General features: G+C 39.5%; 1 protein-coding gene across 1 annotated transcript in view; it reads left to right on the top strand.

Moving 5' to 3' along the window:
• TOP2B (DNA topoisomerase II beta) overlaps window positions 1–21,012 on the top strand; it is an 83,483-nt gene that overhangs the window by 10,792 nt on the left and 51,679 nt on the right. Inside the window, exons 2-11 of the mRNA XM_077491430.1 lie at window positions 187–366; window positions 2,824–2,914; window positions 5,021–5,084; window positions 7,777–7,922; window positions 8,321–8,418; window positions 9,257–9,469; window positions 9,549–9,722; window positions 13,418–13,519; window positions 16,945–17,082; window positions 19,393–19,531. Coding sequence (XP_077347556.1) covers window positions 187–366; window positions 2,824–2,914; window positions 5,021–5,084; window positions 7,777–7,922; window positions 8,321–8,418; window positions 9,257–9,469; window positions 9,549–9,722; window positions 13,418–13,519; window positions 16,945–17,082; window positions 19,393–19,531 — 1,345 coding nt within the window. The remainder of the gene's footprint in view (window positions 1–186; window positions 367–2,823; window positions 2,915–5,020; window positions 5,085–7,776; window positions 7,923–8,320; window positions 8,419–9,256; window positions 9,470–9,548; window positions 9,723–13,417; window positions 13,520–16,944; window positions 17,083–19,392; window positions 19,532–21,012) is intronic.

The raw sequence follows: 21,012 nt of genomic DNA, 5'->3' as shown, positions 1-21,012 counted from the left end.
TTTGTAGCTGCTGACTTGACATTTTTTTTTTATTTAGGCGCGCGGGCGGGCTCTCTGTACGCTTTAAGGTAGACTACGCATCTAACTTCACTTTTATCTGACTGCCCGTCTTGTAAAATTGTTGTTTTGTAGTTTAAAAAAAAAAAACCTTCTCATTGTGTCCTTTTTTTTTTTTTTGTCTTTCAGACGTTGTTTGATAATCAGAACAATGTATCGAAAAAAGAAGAAGGTGAAAACGTCAGTAACAACAAAAATGATTCTTCAAAGAAAATGTCTGTGGAGAGAGTCTACCAGAAGAAAACTCAGCTTGAGCATATCCTCCTCCGACCTGATACATACATTGGATCTGTGGAGCCTGTTACTCAGGTATATATATCTGAGTTTAATGTAATCTTTTGTGGTAAATCTCTAAGTGCTCAAGCCATTTTAAATATCTTATGTCGTTTTCTGCTGTATAGTTCGTGCAATATACAAAGTATGAAATGTTTTAAAGCAGTCCTAAACTCAAAATCATAAATATAAGATAACCTCAAAAATGAAAAAACATGTAGTGCTTTGAACATCAAATTTATACACATCCATCAACAACAATAAGTCCACCACATGCTTGTGTGAATGAGAAACTCAAAATTCAACATCAGAGTCCTTTCAAATCCAATAAAGTGAGGTTAAAACAGGCATGTCTTTTTACATGTGACACCCTGTGCTTTAATATTCCACTTCTCCCCACAAACTCGCCAAACAAATATGTCTCTCTTGTTAGAGATCACCACACTGCTCTCTAGTTATCAAAGCTGCACATTGCTCAGTGCCTCCTGGTTCTTGTGCTCCCCCAGATGGGATATAGAAAAAACAAGGCTCCAATGGTGTGATACCGTAAAAACAATTCACTCTTTATTAAAGAACAAAACTACTCACAAATATACATTATTGTAGTGCACATCAACTTGGCTCTTAGGATTAAACCAAAGTTAAAAGCAGTCATTCTTCGGGCAGAGGCTCCCGTTCTATGTGCACTAAGTATAAATGTCTCACCCACAACCCGATACGTAATTTCCAGTAAGCCGCTTATGTCGCATCCGGTTACTGTACAATCATGCTCCAGCGCACTTTGTCCTTCCAACTTTTTCCAGGAAATGGCTGGACAGCATGGCAACCCAATATTTATGCCCAACTCTCACCAGGTAACCCTTCCATCACCAAAGCCCTCTGCGAAAATGGTATATGAACAATGTTGCTGCCCACAAATACATAAGCTAGAGGGTAAACCTAGGATAAGAGATTGGGAACCCAGCTACCAAACCAAAGACAAACATTGATAAAACTATACTCCATAAAAACCCAACAAAATGGTTAATCATAAAAATGTAACCCATTCATTACCGCTCATTACGTGCATATGTAATAATCACTTTACAACCCATTATTTTATTGCCAAATAAAGGTAAAAAAATAAATAAATAGAACCATACAATCAACATTCTAAAAAGTCAAAAGGAAACAAAAAGATTTCATATATTATAAAATTAACCACCGAAAAACAGACTGATAAAATTTGTTATATTAGTAAATATATATCTATATATTAAATCTGTTCGGCCTTAAGAATATCAACATATTTATCAATTTAGTTTTCCTCTTTTGAGAGGTTCCTAATCCTGTTGGAACCTCTCTAGGAGGGATAAACTGTCTACCCCCTAAAACTGTAAACATGTGGAGTCCCTATTGTAAAGTTCAAGGAGTCGCTATGCTGCCTATACCCATTTATGATTTTTTGCACATGCTCGGCTATTCGTTTTTTATGAAGGTCGCTTTGTCCAACCTACATATTGAAAGCCACAAGGGCATTAAAAGTACCTGTAATGTGTAGCATTACACAAAATTTTAATCAGAAATTATGTGTGTCTTATTAATGGTCTAGGAATAAAGTGCTCTGATTCTTTACATTTACCATATGAAGAAAAACCTTTCCAAAACAATAAGGTCACTCTCCTACTGGGAGGGTCTAATACCTTCCTAACAATCCTGTCCCCACAATTTGGGGCTTTTCTATAAATTCAGATCTTTAGGTAGCACCGTTCCAAGAACTTTGTCCATACACAAAATAGGCCAATGCTTGTGGAAAATAGATACAAGATCACCAAGTGAAAATAAAAGGATGAAAGCCTAAGAAAAAGAAAATGAATGCAGCCATGACATCTAAGAATTATTAAGCTGCAATATAATAAATGTTTGCTTTTGGGTTTAATACTGCTTTAATTCTAAGAATTTTTTTTTTTTTATAGTTTTCATGTGTTGATGGATTGCTGTGGTGGGGTCCTTTTTAACCTTATATATAAGAGGTTAGCAGTTTAAATCTATATGGTGTTAGGGCTTTGGAAAGTATTTTCATCATAGTTTGAAGCACTAAATGGGAGTCTTCAATTGTAATCTCAGTAGGGTGCTCCACTCTAGGCGCAGCTTTTACCAATAATGTTTCAGTCCTAACTCTGTTACTTCGAACCGCTTTCAGCCGAACATCAGTTAGTATCGCAAGGACCTGAAAAGTGGTAGTGCGCAAGAACAACATTTGTTATTCATTCTAGAAGAAACAGATACTCTAGTAATTTACTCTGTAGTGGCACAGAAGTGTTGTGCTATGCTGAAGTTTTAATTTCTTCAACCCTCAGTGGTCAGCAAGTACGGAAATTGGATTTGCTTGCCACTTTAGTATGTTTCAAAGTGCTATGGTTTGTTTTTATGCCTGTCCTTATTTGACAGTAAGCCAAATTATGTTGTGTGTTGTCATTTAATCTGGACAATGTGTGTTGTCTTTTATTCTAGCCAATGTGGGTTTATGATGAGGACGTTGGAATGAATTGCCGCGATATAACTTATGTACCAGGATTGTATAAAATATTTGATGAGATTCTTGGTGAGTTTTATATATATCTATGAGGTTTATACCATAGATATAAATTTTACTTCAAAGGATGTTTGAGGACTTTTTTTTTTTTAACTACTACTTTTTTTCATCCAGACTAATAAAGCAGATTTTTTTTTTTACACTTGTATTAAGTGTTAAATAGAGCTGCACAATTAATCGTTAACAAAAATCGTGATCTCGATTCACCCTCTCTGACAATCTGCTGATTCTTTCATATAAACAAGTGGAGAAAATATCTGCTCACTCAGCTGTCAAAAGAAAACATCTGGGCAGTCTGCCAAGTTTTTTTTTTTTTAACTTGCAACATTGTAACTAAGCTTCCTTCTTAGATCAAAGGGATAGAACTTCTGTGTAAATAAATAATCCCGGCAGACTGCCAAGTTTTCAACACTGTAAATGCAGGAAGTTTAACCACTTAAAGTCTAAATCTTTTTCTGACACTAGAAAACTACTTGGAACCCCTAAACGTTATATATTTTAGCAGAGACCCTAGGGAATAAAATGGCAATTGCTGCAATATTTTATGTCACAATATATTTGCCCAGCGGTCTTCCAAATGCTATTTTTTTGGCAAAAAATTCACTTCAATGAATTAAAAAAAAAAAAAAAAAGTAAAGTTAGCTCAATTTTTTATTGTTTTAATGTGAAAGATGATGTTACGCCACAAGAATCGTGAGAGTATATTGATCTATCTTCTAAGCAAAAAAATTGTGATTCTCATTTTAGCCAGAATCGTGCAGCTCTAGTGTTAAACATTGGCAGCAATTTAGCAATTTTACCTTTTAGCCATGGAAAAAGAGTACCAGATTAATTTGAATGTTTTATAGTTCTAATGCCATTTGTTAATTATACATTGTGTTCTTGGGTATATTATGTGGTGACTTGGAGTGCAAGAAGTTGTTAAATTTTTCAGTAGATTAAATATACGAAGTATACAAAAATATAGGTAAAGAACAAAATATAATGAAACAAAACCTCCACCTTTTAGCAAAGATTAACAAAAACAGGATCTTATGATTACAATTTGGCCTGGATTTAACAAAGTTAACCTAGAATTGAGTAGATATTGAATTATGGGTATCATCTATGACAGGGATATGCAATTAGCGGACCTCCAGATGTTGCAAAACTACAAGTCCCATCATGCCTCTGGGTGTCAAGCCTGCGGGTGTCAGTCTTGCTATGCCTCATGGGACTTGTAGTTCTGCAACAGCTGGAGGTCCGCTAATTGCATATCCTTGATCTATGATAAATGTAAGATCTAAAGACAAAAATGTATTCTTTTTCTTAAAGCTATACTTATCCTTTAAAAATGTTTACATTTTCCTAGGCGCATAGATGAAATGCATATATAAGAGCTTTTTTTTACCTGCCGGAGGATTTGTATTTGTGTCTGTCAGGTCCTGAGATATGCACAGCAATATCCAGCAGGACAGGAGGCCTTATATTTTCTCTTCTAAAGTTAAAATTTTCACGAGTTTGGGACAGGAAAAAAAAATAGAATCTGTCTGCTCTCTATCTGCATGTTGCTTCCAGGCACATGTCCACTGTAGTATAACTGATTAGCTTATTGTGCTGCATCATTCCAGTCTGAGCTCTGCTGTATAGAGGATAACAAAAGGATCCTAAATTTTGATGCTTACATTGCTTGCAATTAAAAAAAAAAAAGGAAAAAATAAATGATCTATGGAAGATCTACATTATTTTTATATCTTTCTGTAGTCTTTCCTAAAACTTTTAGCGATAATGCCACCAATTGAATCTAGTGTTGTTGCAGCCTGTGATTTCCATTGGATGCCCCTTATTTTATGTTCAAATTAAAGTAACACAAATTTTTGTATTTTCACCCTTTTCCCTGTACTTTGCTCGGAAGCATGCATATACATATGCAACATGTTACATGTGCTGTAGAAGACAATTGCTTGTTGAAAAATCATTTGACAAAATATGAAAGTATTTACCATCTTTTTAAATTACAAAACATAGAGGCATTTTAACAGTATTGTTGGACTTTCATAGATAACTGTTAATGAACTGCATTTATGGTGCAACCATTTTCTTTCTTTACACTAAACACTTTTTTTCATTTTACAGTCAACGCAGCTGACAATAAGCAAAGAGATAAAAATATGAATTGCATAAAAATTTCTATTGATCCGTAAGTAAAGAATATATTTTCCATTACTTGCAGTGGTTGGCAGTGTTGCATGCTGTTTTGACCTTCATGATTGTTCATAATGGTATAAAAATCAGAGGATAAGCATTGTAAATAGGGTCTGTTCAGTGTTCTAAAAATGTCTTTTTTTTGTTTGTTTGCTATTCAAAGCAAATTATATGATCTCTGAACAGTGACAGAATGGGGATCTGCCTGTGTAAACAAGGCAGATCTCCGTTCTGACAGGGGAGTTCACACAGATCCTGTCTTTCTGCTATGCAGGAAGACAGGATCTGTGTTTTTCCTGTCACACAGTCCCCCATACAGTTAGAAAACACAAATGAGGAACACATTTAACCTCTTGATTGCCCCTGATGTTAACCCCTTTCCTGCCAGTGTCATTAGTACAATAACTGCTTATTTTTAGCACTGATTACTGTAATAATGTCACTGAAACCCAATAAAGTGTCAAATGTCAGGTGTCCGATCTGTTCCCCGCAATGTCGCAGTCCCCCTGAAAATCACTGATCACAGCCATTACTAGTATTAAAAAAAAAAAAATAATAAAAATGTCATAAATCTATCCCCTATTTTGTAGACATGACAACTTTTGCACAAGCCAATCAATATACGCTTATTGCAATTTTTTTAACAAAAATATGTAGCAGAATACATATCAGCCTAAACTGATGAATAAATTCAGTTTTTGGTTTTTTTTATCAAAATTGTCGACTTTTTTTTTTTTTTTTTTAGTTTATAGCGCAAAAAAATTAAAAAACCGCAGAGGCTATCAAATACCACCAAAAGAAAGCTCTATTTGTGGGAAAAAAAGCACATCAATTTTGTTTGGGTACAGTGTCACACAACCTCGCAATTATCGGTTAAAGCGACGCAGTGTCGTATAGCTAAAAAATGGCCTGGTCAGGAAGTGGGTTGGTACATTTCATATCTTTTAGGGTGTTTTTTTATTTTAAGTCCAATAGGTCCCGTGAAAATTGGCTTGGACTGCAATACTCTAGACTGGTGCTGGGCTTTAAGGCTACATTCATGCTTCTATATAGAGATGGACTCGGGCGTGTTCGAAACCCCACATGCCCGATCCTGCCAGGAAGCCGACATTGCACAGCATTAATCACAAGCAGTGAGACATTTTCCGGTCTGCAGCTGCACAGATCGGGAAATGTCTCACTGTCTGTGATTATCGTTCTGCAGTGTTGGCTTCCTGATGGGATCGGGCACGTGGGGTTTTGAACACGCCCGAGTCCATCTCTACTTGTGTGTTTGAGTTCAGCATTGAGAGAGAAAAATTGCACTCCCTGCATTTTTGGGGTTTATCTAGAAAAATTCATCTGCGTTAGAGATGAGTGTTGCTAAACACATACCACAACACATGAAAATGCAGAACTGGGAATGTAGCTTTAGTTCGGTTCATCTGTTTTGCACCCCTCACAGTGTTTCAAACACAAAGGTGTTAATGGGCCTTTTCTGTAAAGAAAAGGTTTCTATGGGCCTTTTTTTTTCTTTTATTACTGAGTGCACTTGTTGTAATAGTGACCAAACCCTTCCTAAAACCTCTATGCGTGGTCAGCTCTCACACACTGTGTAACTGCAGTCTGTCTGCCCTCATCTCTGTGCTACTGACAGATAAAGATTAACACAATCTGCACTTTTGGAAGGGTGAAGAGAGGGGATAACTGCAGATATAGTAAAAGTTATGTAGGATGATTTGTTTAGTCTGTGTGTATCATCTGAGGCTGTTCACTTCACTGGGTATATGAGAGGGTTTACAGCCATTTTAAATCCGAGTTCTACCCAGAAGAGCAACTTCCACTTATCTGATTCCTCCCCTCTGCGGTGCCACCTGTTTTTGACGGGTACCCTTTTCCCGCTTCTGTCGGACCTCGCCGCGGTAAGGTAAGTCACAAGTTCAGCCCCCTCCTCTTCCCCCTGCTGCCAGGCTAGTAAGAGTGCGAAGCGCGCTTCGCACATGTGCAGTAGGTACCCGGCAGTGAAGCCGCAAGCCCTTACCGGCAATGGCGGCGGCAGCACCGACAGCCAATGGAAACATTGTCTGGGGTGCTGACACTGCATTCCAGGTAAGTGTCCTATTATTAAAAGTCAGCCGCTACAGGAGGTTAAACTTACATCCTTTGTGTAGTTGGTTTTGCACAGAGCAGCCTGGATCCTCCTCTTCTCTGGTCCCTCTTTGTTGCTCCTAGTCCCTACCTCCTTTGAGTGCCCCTCAGCCAGCAGCTTGCTACAGGGGCCACCCAAGACGTGTCAGAGCTCTGTGTATCCATTCAGACACGGTGCCCCGACCTGGCCCCGCTCCCTCTCTCCCCTGATTGGCTGACTGACTTTGACAGCTGCAGGAGCCAATAGTACCGCTGCTCTGTCTCTGCCAATCAGGAGGAGTGTACTGGATGGCTGAGGGGATTGTGAACATTGCTGGAGAGAGGAGAAGCTCAGGTAGGTAATTGGGGAGCACAAGGTTTTTTTTTTTTTATCCTAATGCATAGAATGCATTAAGATATAAAAAAAACTTTGTGTTTAAAACTCCTTTAAGGATGCTGAGCATTGAGATTAACATTGCAGATTTTTTATTGCAAAGATATAATTCTACAGATTTCAGTTTTTTTTTTTTTTTAAGTTTTGGTTTGTGTATTAGACGTCTAATTTCTACTTCTTATTTTAGTGACTCCAACATCATCAGCATTTGGAACAATGGTAAAGGTATCCCAGTAGTAGAACACAAGGTGGAAAAGGTCTATGTCCCAGCTCTGATTTTTGGCCAACTATTGACCTCAAGTAACTATGATGATGAAGAGAAAAAAGTTACAGGCAAGTCATTTTTCTCATATAGTCAAAGCTACATTGGTTCTATGACTTTCCATCTCCTCTGCATTTAAAGGCTACTGACTGTGTTCTAAAGTGTAGGAATTTTGAAATTCTGAATTTTAATGTTGTTGGAAAACTTGGCTCTTTAGTTAAATACTTCTGTAACTCTGCAACATATGGAGATCCAGTTTGCAAAATATATACAAAAAATTGGTTTTGGACAATTTTTTTAGCTTTTAAATAAGGTTAGTTTTGTTTTCTTTAGAAATTTTGTAAAATTTTTATACTACTCGTGATATATTTATATATTAATCATGATTCTGAAAAAAGTTTAGCCTTTCCATTTGAAAATAATGCAAAATGTCAGCCAGCAAATTCCTTAAGCTTTTTTTTATTTTTAGGTGGTCGTAATGGCTATGGTGCTAAACTTTGCAATATATTCAGTACAAAATTTACAGTCGAAACAGCTTGCAAGGAATATAAACACAGCTTTAAACAGGTATGATTGAATCAAAGCATGTAAAGTTAAATTTTTATTTTATTATTTTTAATTTTACACGGTTGCTTTTAATTAATTTTAACGCTTTCATTACTGACTCAAGGAATGTAAACATCCTTGTGACAGCAATAGGTGTGTGTGACAGGTACTTTCTATATCTGGGGTCAAAAGACCTCAAATTCCTCCGCTGCACTTAACACCAAGGTCTGTGTTTTTTTTGTTTTTTAATGCTTTACATTTTTTGAAAATTATACTGCTGACATCTGGGTAAACCAAAAGTGATGTCATGTAATCGCTTCTGGGTTACTATACCAAACAGCTGATCAAAGCCGATCCCGGCTTTGTCTTGCCGTATGGCGTACAACCACTTGATGACCAACGATGTACCAGGTACGTGACTGGTTGGCAAGTGGTTATTTTCAGAAGGATTTAGAAATGTTTCCTAAATCTAAGAGGCAGCTTCAATCAAAAGTTAGAAGACAAAGTATTTGGTAGTGTGCCAAGCTGAATCGCACAAGGTATGAGTGGCTTAAAACTAATAGGTATGACCAGCATTCCCACTCGGTTATGTGAATCCACTAGTGGGGGATGCTTACTGACTTTGTCACTTCACCCGCTCCACTTGACATAAGGTTATGGACCACCAGGATGTGACATGTCTGCTCTCTGGTTTCTGCATTGGGTCAGTTAGAATTCTTGTGATCTTTTGTATCATTTTTATTTTTTTTTCTTCTTTATTTCCCATCAACCTTCGTATTGTCTTTTACAGCATTTAGGTAGGCATTTACACACTAGTGCATAATATTTTAGTATCCAAACTTTTCTGCTTTCTATCCAGATCTGGATGAATAATATGCAAAAAACAACAGAACCCAAGATCAAATATTTTGATGGTGATGACTACACATGCATTACATTCCAGCCTGATTTGTCTAAATTTAAAATGGAGACTTTGGACAAGGATACTCTGGCCCTGTTAACAAGGCGAGCCTATGATTTAGCAGGTGCTTGCAAAGGTGTGAAAGTCATGCTTAATGGAAAAAAACTTCCTGTAAGTATCTTTTAATTAATCTTAATTTATTTTCTGTATTCAAATTCATACTGATGCTCATCCTTCTGATGTTTTGTAGGTGAATGGATTCCGCAGTTACGTAGATCTATACGTAAAGGAGAAACTAGATGAAACTGGTGTTGCACTGAAAGTAATTCATGAAGTTGTAAATGACCGATGGGATGTGTGTCTCACGCTGAGTGAGAAAGGCTTCCAACAAATCAGTTTTGTAAATAGTATAGCTACCACGAAGGTAGGTACATTCTTGTGTGCATTGACTCTAATTTGTCTTTAAGTGCAGTTTATTTTAGATGATAAATTGCTGGTCTTGCTGCTGCAGTTTTCTCAGAGCCAAAGAATGTTTATGGTTGTACTTTGCAGTGTAAAGATTTCCTTCAGCTGTTCTGGCCAATTATCCTAGTCTGTTGTAACTTTAAAGTGGACTTTGCTTTGCAATAAAATGCAAAGTCTTCATATATGGCTGCCTCCACCCCTAGTTCCACAAACGCTGCATTGCAAAATTAAAAAAAACTCTTTTTGCTTTTGGATGCTTCCTCTCACTGGTGTCACTGATCTCCACAAAGATCTGAAAACTTGGGATCCCAGTTCTCATGAGGATGCTACTGCACTGTGTAAGAGCACGTTCTCGCAGGATTTGGGATTCTCAACTTCCCTAGGATTCCGCAGGAGGACCAACTGATGTTACTAGGGGAGCCTGCTGGTAGTCTGGGAGTAAAATAATTAGTTACGATTTTCTTCCAAAGTGTTTTTAATTTCTATATTGAAGCATTTTGACATCAGAGAGTAGCGGGCTCCTCCTGTTCCTTCATGAAAATCTTCAAAATGTGATGTCTAACTTAATTCTCCTTGTTAATTAAAAGAGTTTATTTTTTATTTTTTCCCTACTTGCCTAGGTCGATGTAGCATCGGACCAATGTTGCATCTGTCCACCAGTGCCTCTGCACTGAGAGCCGAGTGATCGAACATCGCCGATGGCTCGGTTCTCACAGCTCCCCGAGCAGAGAGCTTCTGACTGTCAGTCGGCAGCTCTCCGCTCTGCCCGCCCAAACTAGTGTTGATAAAGGAGTCGGACATCCAGGTAACTACTAAGGACAGAGCCTACTCCTGTTCCCCAAAACTCTGGAATTCTCTTCCCAAGAACATCAAATTCTCCACCTTTAACCACTTGAGGACCAGAAAGATTTACCCACTTCCTGACCAGGCCTTTTTTTGCGATATGGCACTGTTATTTATCTGACAGTTGCACAGTAGTGTGACGCTGTACCCAAAGAAAATGTTATGTCCTCTTCCCCCCCCCCCCCCCTCACCTCTGCAGTTTTTATTTTTTTGCTATAAACAAAAAAAGGACCGTCAATTTAGAAAAAAAAAAACTTTTTTATTTTTTGCTATAAAGTCTACCCAATAAAAATATTAAAAAAATTTTATTTCTTCATAAATTTTGGCCAATATGTATTCGGCTACATATTTTTGGTAAAAAAAAAATCCCCAATAAGCTTAATTGATTGGTTTGCACTAAAGTCATAGCGTCTACAAAATAGGGCATAGATTATGTTTTTTTTTTTTTTTTTCTTACTAGTAATGACGATGAGCGTTTTTTAACAGGATTGCAGCAGATAGATTGTACGTTTGACAATTTACACTGTTTTTGGGAACCGGTGACATTATTTCAGCAATCAGTGCTAACACTGACATTGTACTAATGACACTGGCAGGGAAGGAGTTAACATTGGGGGCAATCAAGGGGTTAACTGTGTTCCTTGTGTGTTTTTATTAACTGTATGGGGGATGGGCTGCCTGGGATAACACACAGATCTGTCTTCCTGCATAGCAGGAAGACAAGATCCTGTGCCATCCCCTGTCGGAGATCAGAGCGGAGATCTGCCTTGTTTACTTAGGCAGATCCCCATTTTGTATCTCTAGGGAACGATCGCACATGCCCACAGAACCTCGTCCACGAACCAACATAGATGACTATTTGCACAGCCGAGCCAGCTTGCCACAGTATAACTGTGGCGACTGGTCGGCAAGAGGTTAAAGTGGAACTATAGACAAAACCTTTTTTTTTTCTTTTAATTTTGGATAGAGTAAGGGAGGGTTATAACACTAGTCAGATTTTTATTTTCGCTATCTGTGTCCCTTTGTGAAGATTTCTCTTCACTTCCGGTCCCTTAGCCAAAACAGGAAGTGAGAAGAAATCCCTGCAAACTAAGTGAAGCCATTGGGGACCCCCAGGTCACCAGAATTAGTGTCCCTTTTGTAAAATTTCACCTCCTATTACTTTTCTGGGCACAAACCAAAATATTGGCTTTTCTTTTACTTTTAATGATAATGGTAAGCAGGACAAATGGAGAGAGTGTGACCCAGTTAGGGAGATTCAAACAGCAATAAGAACTGACAAGCATTCAAATTTCTCTCTCATCTATCCAAAAATAATGTTTTACCTTTATGCTTTATTCTCTTTCAAATCAAATGAAAACTTCCTTCTTTAGGCAAGCCTTTACATAAATGTTTGCCACTTGTTTTTTGTTTCTTTGTAAAGTGCTTTAAAAAGGAACCAATTTAGGGTGCTATACAAGATATTATGGCTTTTGCTCAGGAATTTTGTGGCCAGGTCTAGTCATACATTGTTAATTATTATTAAGGGGTCAAAATCATGACATGAAAGGTTTATATTGTGATAATGATTTGTTTCCTTTACATACCGTCCACTGTAATAATCCATGGGCTTTTTGAGTAGTTATAACAGTATTAATGTGCAAAGTCCTTTTATTAATATTAACCACTTCCCACCCGGCCAATGCGTATATACGGCCGGGTGGGAGCCGCCTGCTCCTGATAGGACGTTTGGGAACGTCATTCAGGAGCAGCGGGATCGCGCGCGCGCGCGCCCGCGCAGCGGCGCGATCCCGATGTGCTCGTGTCACCCGGACACGGCACATCTCAGATCGGCAGCAGGGCTCTGTGATTGGCCCTCCTGATCACATGACGGCCGTGTCCAATCACGGCCGTCATGTGATGTAAACAAACAGCCGGTTGCTAGGCAATCGGCTCTCCTCACACGGAAGTCACCGCTGAGGAGAAGAGAGCAGATCGCTGCAGCCGGCTGATGATCAGTGAGTATGGGCTGCTTTTTACAGCTTTTTACTCACTGATCATCAGTGTAGTGTACACACACAACACACCACACAGTACAAACACAGTCCCCACATATGTCCCCAAAACACACATGTCCCCAAAACATACATGTCCCCAAATAATAAAAACACATGTCCCTAATAATAAAAACATGTCCCCCACATATGTCCCACTAAAATCACATGTCCCAATGATTATCTGCACACATATGTACGTGATCACCTGCACACATATGTACATGATCATTTGCGTACATATGTCCGTGATCACACAAACCAATTATTATACACTTAACGGAATTTTTTTTACCAAAAACATGTAGCAGAATACATTTTGGCTTAAATTTATGACAAAATTTGATTTTATTGGATTTCTTTTCAAATAGAAAAAAGAAAATATAGTTTTTTTTCCAAATTTCCGCTATTTTTGCGCTTATATCGCAAAAAAAAAAAAAACGGAGTCGTGAATAAATAACACCAAAATAAAGCTCTATTTGTGCGAAAAAAATGATAACAATTTCATTTGGGTACAGTGTAGCATGACCGCGCAATTGTCACTGAAAGCGCTAGAGCGATGAAAGCTGAAAATTGGGCTGGGAAGGAAGGGGGTGAAAGTGCCCTGTATTGTAGTGGTTAAAAATGTATGTTTGTATTAAATGACCACCAGGTCCAAACTTTATGTATTTTGGTGAGTGTGCATGCATTATTCAGTGAATGTTTTTAGCTTGGTTTACTTAATCCACAAAAAAATTTGAATGCAAAATGAATAGCTTATCTTTATTTACTGTTTCAGGGTGGTAGACATGTAGATTATGTAGTGGATCAAATAGTGTCTAAACTTATCGAGGTTGTGAAGAAAAAGAACAAAGCTGGAGTTTCTGTGAAGCCATTTCAGGTACAGTATAATCCCTCTGAACGCTCCGTCTTCTAAAGCTGATTTTTATAGTATCAATTGGATGTTGTCAGGTTGAGTCTTATCTGTTTCTAGACAGGGTTGCTGTCTCTGTTAAGACAAGTTTCTCCTCAAACTCCCCTCAAGTTTATATCAAACTCCCAACCGCTCTTGCTAAATTCTACACTATTCTACACTCCCACCCATTAACCACTGCAGGGAAAGGAGAGGAGGGTAAGTAAAGGCAGGGGGGGGGGGGATTGCAGACTAGGGATGAGGTCCGGCGTGTTCGCACAGCCCGCCAGGAAGTCGGCACTGTGCTGAGCTAATCACAGGCAGTGAGACATTTCCTGATTCTGCAGCCACGCATCAGGACAATGTCTCACTGCCTGTGATTAGCGCAGCGCTGCGCCAACTTCTTGGCGGGCTATGCAAACACGCCGGAGCTCATCCCTACTGCTGACATGGCGCCTAGTATGATGGCATATTTACATAGGAAATAGTCCGAGAGCCCTCAGTCGGTAAGGATCCCAGCACCGCTATCAGAGGATTATGGGTATGTTGTGCAGATGAATCTTCATTTCATATCCTCATTCAGGACCTTCACACAGATCGGATGATGGCAAATAACCCTTCATTTGGCTATCAATCAGGCAGAGTTAGGTGGAGGTGTGACTGCACACAGCACAGCCTTTAGGTTACCTGCAGACTCATCCCAGTAACCCAAATTTGTCAGGCAGCTGAACACTTTCATTATCCATTCACCCTCTGCTGAGTCCCCCCCGCCCTCCTGTAGCAACATAACTGGTGCCGCCCAACAAGGCAAATGCCTTGTTTTTCTCGGTAGATATGACCCTTCCTGTCAGTACACCCAGCACTGCAGAGGACACGTGGCCCCGGCCAGTCCAGGCCTGGTGACAGCTGGCGGGAGGGGAGGAGGAGGCAGGGAGGGGAATCCCATGGACAGCTGATATGGTTAAGGACACTGTGGCCCCGCTCCTTAACAACCAATAATTATCAACATTCATTTCCTGCTGACAGCTGAAAAAAACAAACTAGAAGGTATTGGTTCCGGGTATCGATACATTTCCACCAGTACTGATACCCTTAATGCTTCGTATCGGCACCAATAACGTTACTGGTATCGGTATCTGTGCAACCCTATTGGGGGGGGATGGGCTCACTGGGACTACACAGAGATCACTGTTCCTGATTACTAGGAACAGCCAATCTCAGTGTTGTCCCCTGTCAGATTGGGGGGGAATCTGCCTTGTTTACATAGGCATATCCCCGTTCTGCCTCTCTGGAGCGATCTCAGTCGGCCGGCAGACATAGACTCGACTGTATCGAGCACAAAACGACATACAGGTATATCGCTTCATGCAGCTGGGCCACCCTGCAGCAGTATGTGGGCAGTCCAGAAATGGTTAACAATACTTAATACATGGTAAATGAAGGAGAGTAAAGGAGAAATGGCCAACCGCTGTTACTCTGTGATCGAATTACCTCATCAAGTCTAAGATAAAAAGCCGTGGTAGCCACAGTAACCAAAGAAATTAAGTTTAAGCTAAAACCATCACTTTAGGTGCAATTTAGGGATTTTTTTTTCCCGGAATGTGTTCTGATCATATATAGTAAGAAAGTTAATTTTGGATATTCTTAAATTATTCTTTAAATGGTAGTAGTTGTATAATGGAAATAACTGCTGAAGAGGAAAGAGCTTCTTTGTTCAGTTTGTAAAATAACTTTTTTTTATCTATTCTATGACCTTTATGTGTAATAGTCATTACACATAATTTTATTTACGTGCTAAAATGGGTTCTGCAGCATTGCATTTTGCTATTTACATTTTGATTATGTTAGTATCCAGTGTTGCCTGAAGTTTCCATAACCTGATGAATACAGGTGAAAGTGTGCATTGAACAGCAAACTGGCAAACCTAGACAAAATTAAAATGCCTGAGTTTTCATAACAATGATAAATAGGCCCCTGATGTTTGGTTCGGGGAGAATGACATTTTTTTCATATTGCAGCATGTGGTAGGTTGACTAAGAATATTGACATAATTTACCATTAGAGGCGACGGAATATAAATTTTAATACATTTCAATTTCTTGTCTGTCTATACAGTTGTAGTGGGTAGAGGTCGACCGATATGGATTTTTCTCTGGCCCATGCCGATATTTAGAAATCATGGCGGCCGATATATGATGCCGATTTTTTTTTTTTTTTTGGGTTGATATGTTAGGCCGTTTTTTTTTTATTTATGTTTTTATCCCCCTTCATCTCATAAAACAGACACCTTTCCCACTGGGGCGTCTTTTAGCGCTTTTGGGCTAAAAATAGCGCCTGTAAAGTGCCTGCAAAACGGCTCCCCTGCAGTCTGTGTGAAAGACAGAGTGCTTTCACACTGAGGCGATGCGCTGGCAGGATGTCCTGCAAGCAGCACGTTTGAAGTGGTGTATACCGCTTCTCCACCACTCCTGCCCATTGATATTAATGGGCACCACTCCTGAAGCGCATGCATTTCGATTTGGCAGCGGTGCTTCACGGGCGCATTTAACCTCTTCCTAGCTGGGTTATATGCGTGCCACTAGCAGCCGAATAGCACCGCTAAAATGATGGTAAAGCGCTGCTAAAACAGCAACATTTTACCATCAATGCCTGTCCGCTCCAGTGTGAAAGCAGCCTATAAAAAAAAAAATGGGTAGTCAAAACTTTTGGACGAGAAAAAAAATTGGCTAACTTTACTGTTTTTTAGTTTTTTTTTTTTTTTTTTTTTTTAAATCATTTAGTGTATTTTTTTCCCCTCAAAAAAATGCATTTGAAAGACCTCTGCGCAAATGCAGTGTGACATAAAATGTTGCAACAACCGCTATTTTATTCCCTAGGATCTCTGCTAAAAATATATATATAATTTTTTGGGGGGTCTAAAGGATTTTCTGGCAGAAAATACAGGATTTTTAAGTGTCAGAAAATATTTAGTCTTTAAATGGTTAAACTGAGAACTCTACACACTGAGTTGAGTTCATTCATTCAAGTGTAAACATTGCATCTTTTTGCTCTTTTCTTGGCAGACTGCCCAGAGAGGAGGACAGTGTTTCTATGAAGACTCAGGCAACTTGCATTGACTTCTATTACAGAAGTAATTTCCATTCGCACTGTAGTTCTAAATCGGCCTTTTTATTAGCTCAATCTGCCGATGCCGATTAATTAAAAAACTGCAAATATCGGTCGACCTCTAGTAGTGGGTATAGAGAACATGGACAGATTGAGCATTACAGCAATTTAACAGACTATACATAGAAGATTAGTGTGTGGGACTCTTGCCCAAAGCAGAACAATGTCAACAATGTCATTTTCTGGGTTCCCAGAAGGCGTGTTTGCGGTAGTGTGTAGAACTAATGTTGCCTTTTTTATTTTTACAGGTGAAAAATCATGTGTGGGTTTTTATCAATTGTTTGATTGAGAACCCCACATTCGACTCTCAGACAAAAGAAAATATGACCCTCCAAGCAAAGAATTTTGGGTCAAAGTGTCCGCTATCTGAAAAATTTGCAAAATCGGTTAGTATGTTTATCATTCATATTCATTATGAAATATTTAAACTCAGAACCTTGCAGTGTTAGCGGAAGGAACTGTCTGCTATGAATCCACAACTAGATTTAAACTTTAATTTTTCTGAGAGTGTTTAACCACCCAAGGCCATCATATGACAGTTTGAGTGGACATATCTGAATAATGCCTGCAGCTGCAGGCATCAGTTATCTTTTTCAGCCAGCAATTCCCTGCACTGTAAGAACAATCATATCAGCTTGGTTGCTTTTACAGGCGGCGGGAAGGGACAACACCCCCACCGCCCTCTGGTGCGTCGACCTGCTCGCCTGTGCAATCGGCAAGCTAGAGAAAGAATCTGCTGGCACCAGAAGTTTACTATAGAGAATATCGCAGTCTCTGTGATCCTCGGAGGCCTGGGCATGATGTCACGTCCAGCCTCACAGATGTGAACGCTGCCGTGTACTCTTCTGGAAAGGCAGAGTCTTTCCAGCCTAAAGGAGAGATGTGGGGTCTTGAAGGACCCCACATCTCTCCATAAAGAGGACCTGTCATGCCCTATTCCTATTACAAGGGTTTACATTCCTTGTAATAAGTGTAAAAAAACTAAAAAAAAATATCATACGTCATGCCCACATTTGGAAATCATTTGGATACCTAACGTGTTCAAATCACACGCGAGGTATCGCCACGAACGTTAGAGCGAGAGCAACAATTCTAGCCCAAGACCACCTCTCTAATGCTACATACAATCGGAAATTTGGCCAGCAAAAGACAGATGAGAGCTTTTGGTCGGAAAATGCTACCGTGTGTATGCTCCATTGAACTTTTTTGCTGGCCAAATTCCCGCCAGCAAAAGTTTGAGAGCAGATTCTCAATTTTTCGGTCGGAAAAAGTTTTGACCGGAAATTCCGATCGTCTCTAGAAATTCCGACACACAAAATTCCTACGCATGCTTGGAAGCATTGAACTTCATTTTCCTGGCTCGTCGTAGTGTTGTACGTCACCATGTTCTTGCCAGTCAAAAGTTCAGTGAACTTTTGTGTGACCGTGTGTATGCAAGCCAAGCTGACCCTTCAACTCTGCAATCTTCTGTGACACATCACAGTTCCCAAAAGATTGCCTGGCTAGGCAGGACAGCGCAGTGAGACATGCGCACCCAACTGTGAATCTGCAAGCTGTTGCAGCCGGATGCCCACAGTAGTATTGCCAGCACCGTGGACAGGCGGGGGAGAATGGAGGGTTTGGGTGGCCACTTCGCTGGATTGTGGGGCAGGTTTTTAATAAAAGTCAGAAGATACTTTTTTTGTGTTGCTGCTGACTTGTATTAAACAAAAAATTTACTGGATCTCCGCTTTGAATTAAAAATAACCTCACTCCCTTAAAAAGTGCACTTATCTGGTGCACTACAGGGTACAGGCATTCACACACAATGCTGCTAGGAGGTCTGGAGGGATTACAATCCATAGCTGACAAACAGCCCTGTGAAGTTCCCTGTACTGTCTCTGTGCTGACCACTGGCAGCTGGTGCTCAAAATTTTTTGGGGGGTGCAAACAAAACAGAAAAATACTGAACCTCCCCCATCAAACGCAGCCACTGTGTCTGTCAAACGCAGCCACCTGTTAAATGCAGCCATCACTTCATATATTGTTCTGTGAAATTCGGTATGAAGTGACATATTTTTTTAAAAAGCGCATAGAGGCGGGGCACATGGTTCATTGTAACATGCCATTTATTAAAACAAAGTAATTTTAACAATACGCTCGGAGCACTCACCCAGGAGGGGCAGGGCAAGTTGGGATGACGTCACCAGGCAGTTGATTTTCCGGTCCTTGCGCATTGATGCCGCATTGGGGATACCCGAATTGCGATGCAACGATTAATTTCAGCACCCCTAGTGTATGCGGGATTACTGGTAACCTGTAAAAATGTTTCAAGCGTTGCCTATGGAGATCTTTAAGTACCGAAATTTGGCGCCATTCCACGAGTGTAGGGTCTCTGCTAAAAAAAAAACATATATCGTGTGTGGTGGTTCGGTGTAATTTTATAGAAAAAAATATGATTTTTTACATTTAGGTCAGGAGTGGCAGAATAGGCCTGGTATGGAAGTGATTAAAGTTCATTGACTGCTATAAAGCATCAGACACTAATTTTGCGCCTTTGGATAAATGTGTGTGCAGAAAACACACACAAAAAATAAATCCTGTGCTAGAATGTTAAAACATACTTTGTACATGTATCTTGTCTTTTTGATTCTGATTATACTATAAAACAGGAGTTGATGTGTTGTGGATTATGTTTCTTTGCCTTATGTGTCTAGGCTTCCAACTGTGGAATTGTGGAAAGTATTCTGAACTGGGTGAAATTCAAGGCTCAGACCCAGCTGAACAAGAAGTGTTCTTCTGTGAAACACAGCAAAATTAAAGGCATTCCCAAACTGGATGACGCCAATGATGCTGGTAGATTAATCCATATTCATTAATGATCTTCACTACAAGTTTTAATAAAATGCCTAATTGTACCTTAGAACAAAGATGTTATTATTGTTTTATAACTGGGTAGCAGTTGGAGAATGAATTCATAAATTATTTGGAATTCCATTTGCAGGTATTCTTAAAGAACTGGAAATTTGGGATTTTTTTTGCAGCGTACATTATTGTAACAAAAAGATGATGGTACATGAGTAGTTTTCAGGGTCATCAGTTTAAAGGACAAAAAGCCTAGCTGATCTGAGCATGAGGAAGACCTTGCATTTGTTCCACTAATAAAACAATATTTGTAAATGATATCCTGTTTAATGTTAAAGTGGCCTACAGTCAGACCTTTCTTAAAGTTTTAGATAAACTTGTAAGGTTTAAAAACCTTTTTTTTTATTTTCAATTTGAGAGATTCACTTTCATGCCCTGTCTTGATAACCAAACAACTGATATATGAGGGAATATCCTCGATAAGGATACAGACAGCAGTAGAAAACTGACCCTTTTTTTTTTTTTGGCTTTCCTCCAACAGTTAAACTCTGGCTGTTTACAACCACTGTCATAGAAAACTTCTGCTTTGCACTTTCAAGGCAAAGCCACTTGAATGCTTTAGTTCCACCTTCTTCAGCAACATATACTGTACTAGCATTTCCTTAGCTGCCTTGTTGCTCTGTTTACTTCTGGGAGCTAAAAGTAATAACTGATGCCTTCGTATCAGCACTCTGCAAGACACTTCAGTGGGAGCAACTTCAAGTCCAGAGTTCTCACAGGGCTAGGGAATCGCTCAACACCTTCCTGTGACAACAGGTGCTTGATTGGCCAAAGCGTTGCTGTCACGTGTCACAGAAGTTTCCTTAAATGATTATAAAGGTGTCAGGTTTTTGACCTTTTACATTAAGGTTAAAAAAAACTTCTGCTGCACACCTATCTTATACTTACATGAGCCCGCTCTCGATCCAGTGCTGTGCTTGAGAACAGCTGCTCTCCCTCCTCACTGGGCAAATTGACGTCAGAGGGAGAAATTGGCTCCTGCTGCGGTCAGTTAAAACCTATGAAGATGGAGCAGGGGGCGCAGCTGAGCTCTGCTGTCTGTGTTTATAGACACAGACATAGGAGTAGCCAGAGCCACCGGGGGGGGCAAAAGAAGAGCATCAGGGCTGTTCTGCTGCGTAACCATTGCACAGAGCAGTTAAGTACAACATTTATTTTAATACAAAATTAAGCTTTACAATCAATTTACATCCCAACGGGTAAATAAAACGGAGCAGTGGATGGAATTAAGATTCTGTTGATAGGGCTTCCTTTAAAAATAAACCTTTGCTGTTTATGGGTAAAACGCTGTTCTCTTTAAAGCCCAACTCCGGGAGTTAACAAAAAAAAATATTCACCCTTGCTTGAGGCCCACCTAAACTACAAGGTTTAAATGCTTATGTCTAGAGGTGCACAGTAAGGGAGTAAATACT

This window comes from Lithobates pipiens, unplaced genomic scaffold, assembly GCF_037356315.1.
Source record: "Lithobates pipiens isolate NorthernLeopardFrog02 unplaced genomic scaffold, aLitPip1_a1.2 Scaffold_19, whole genome shotgun sequence".
Classification (NCBI taxonomy): Eukaryota; Metazoa; Chordata; class Amphibia; order Anura; family Ranidae; genus Lithobates; species Lithobates pipiens.
This window is presented reverse-complemented; position numbering and strand designations above follow the sequence as displayed.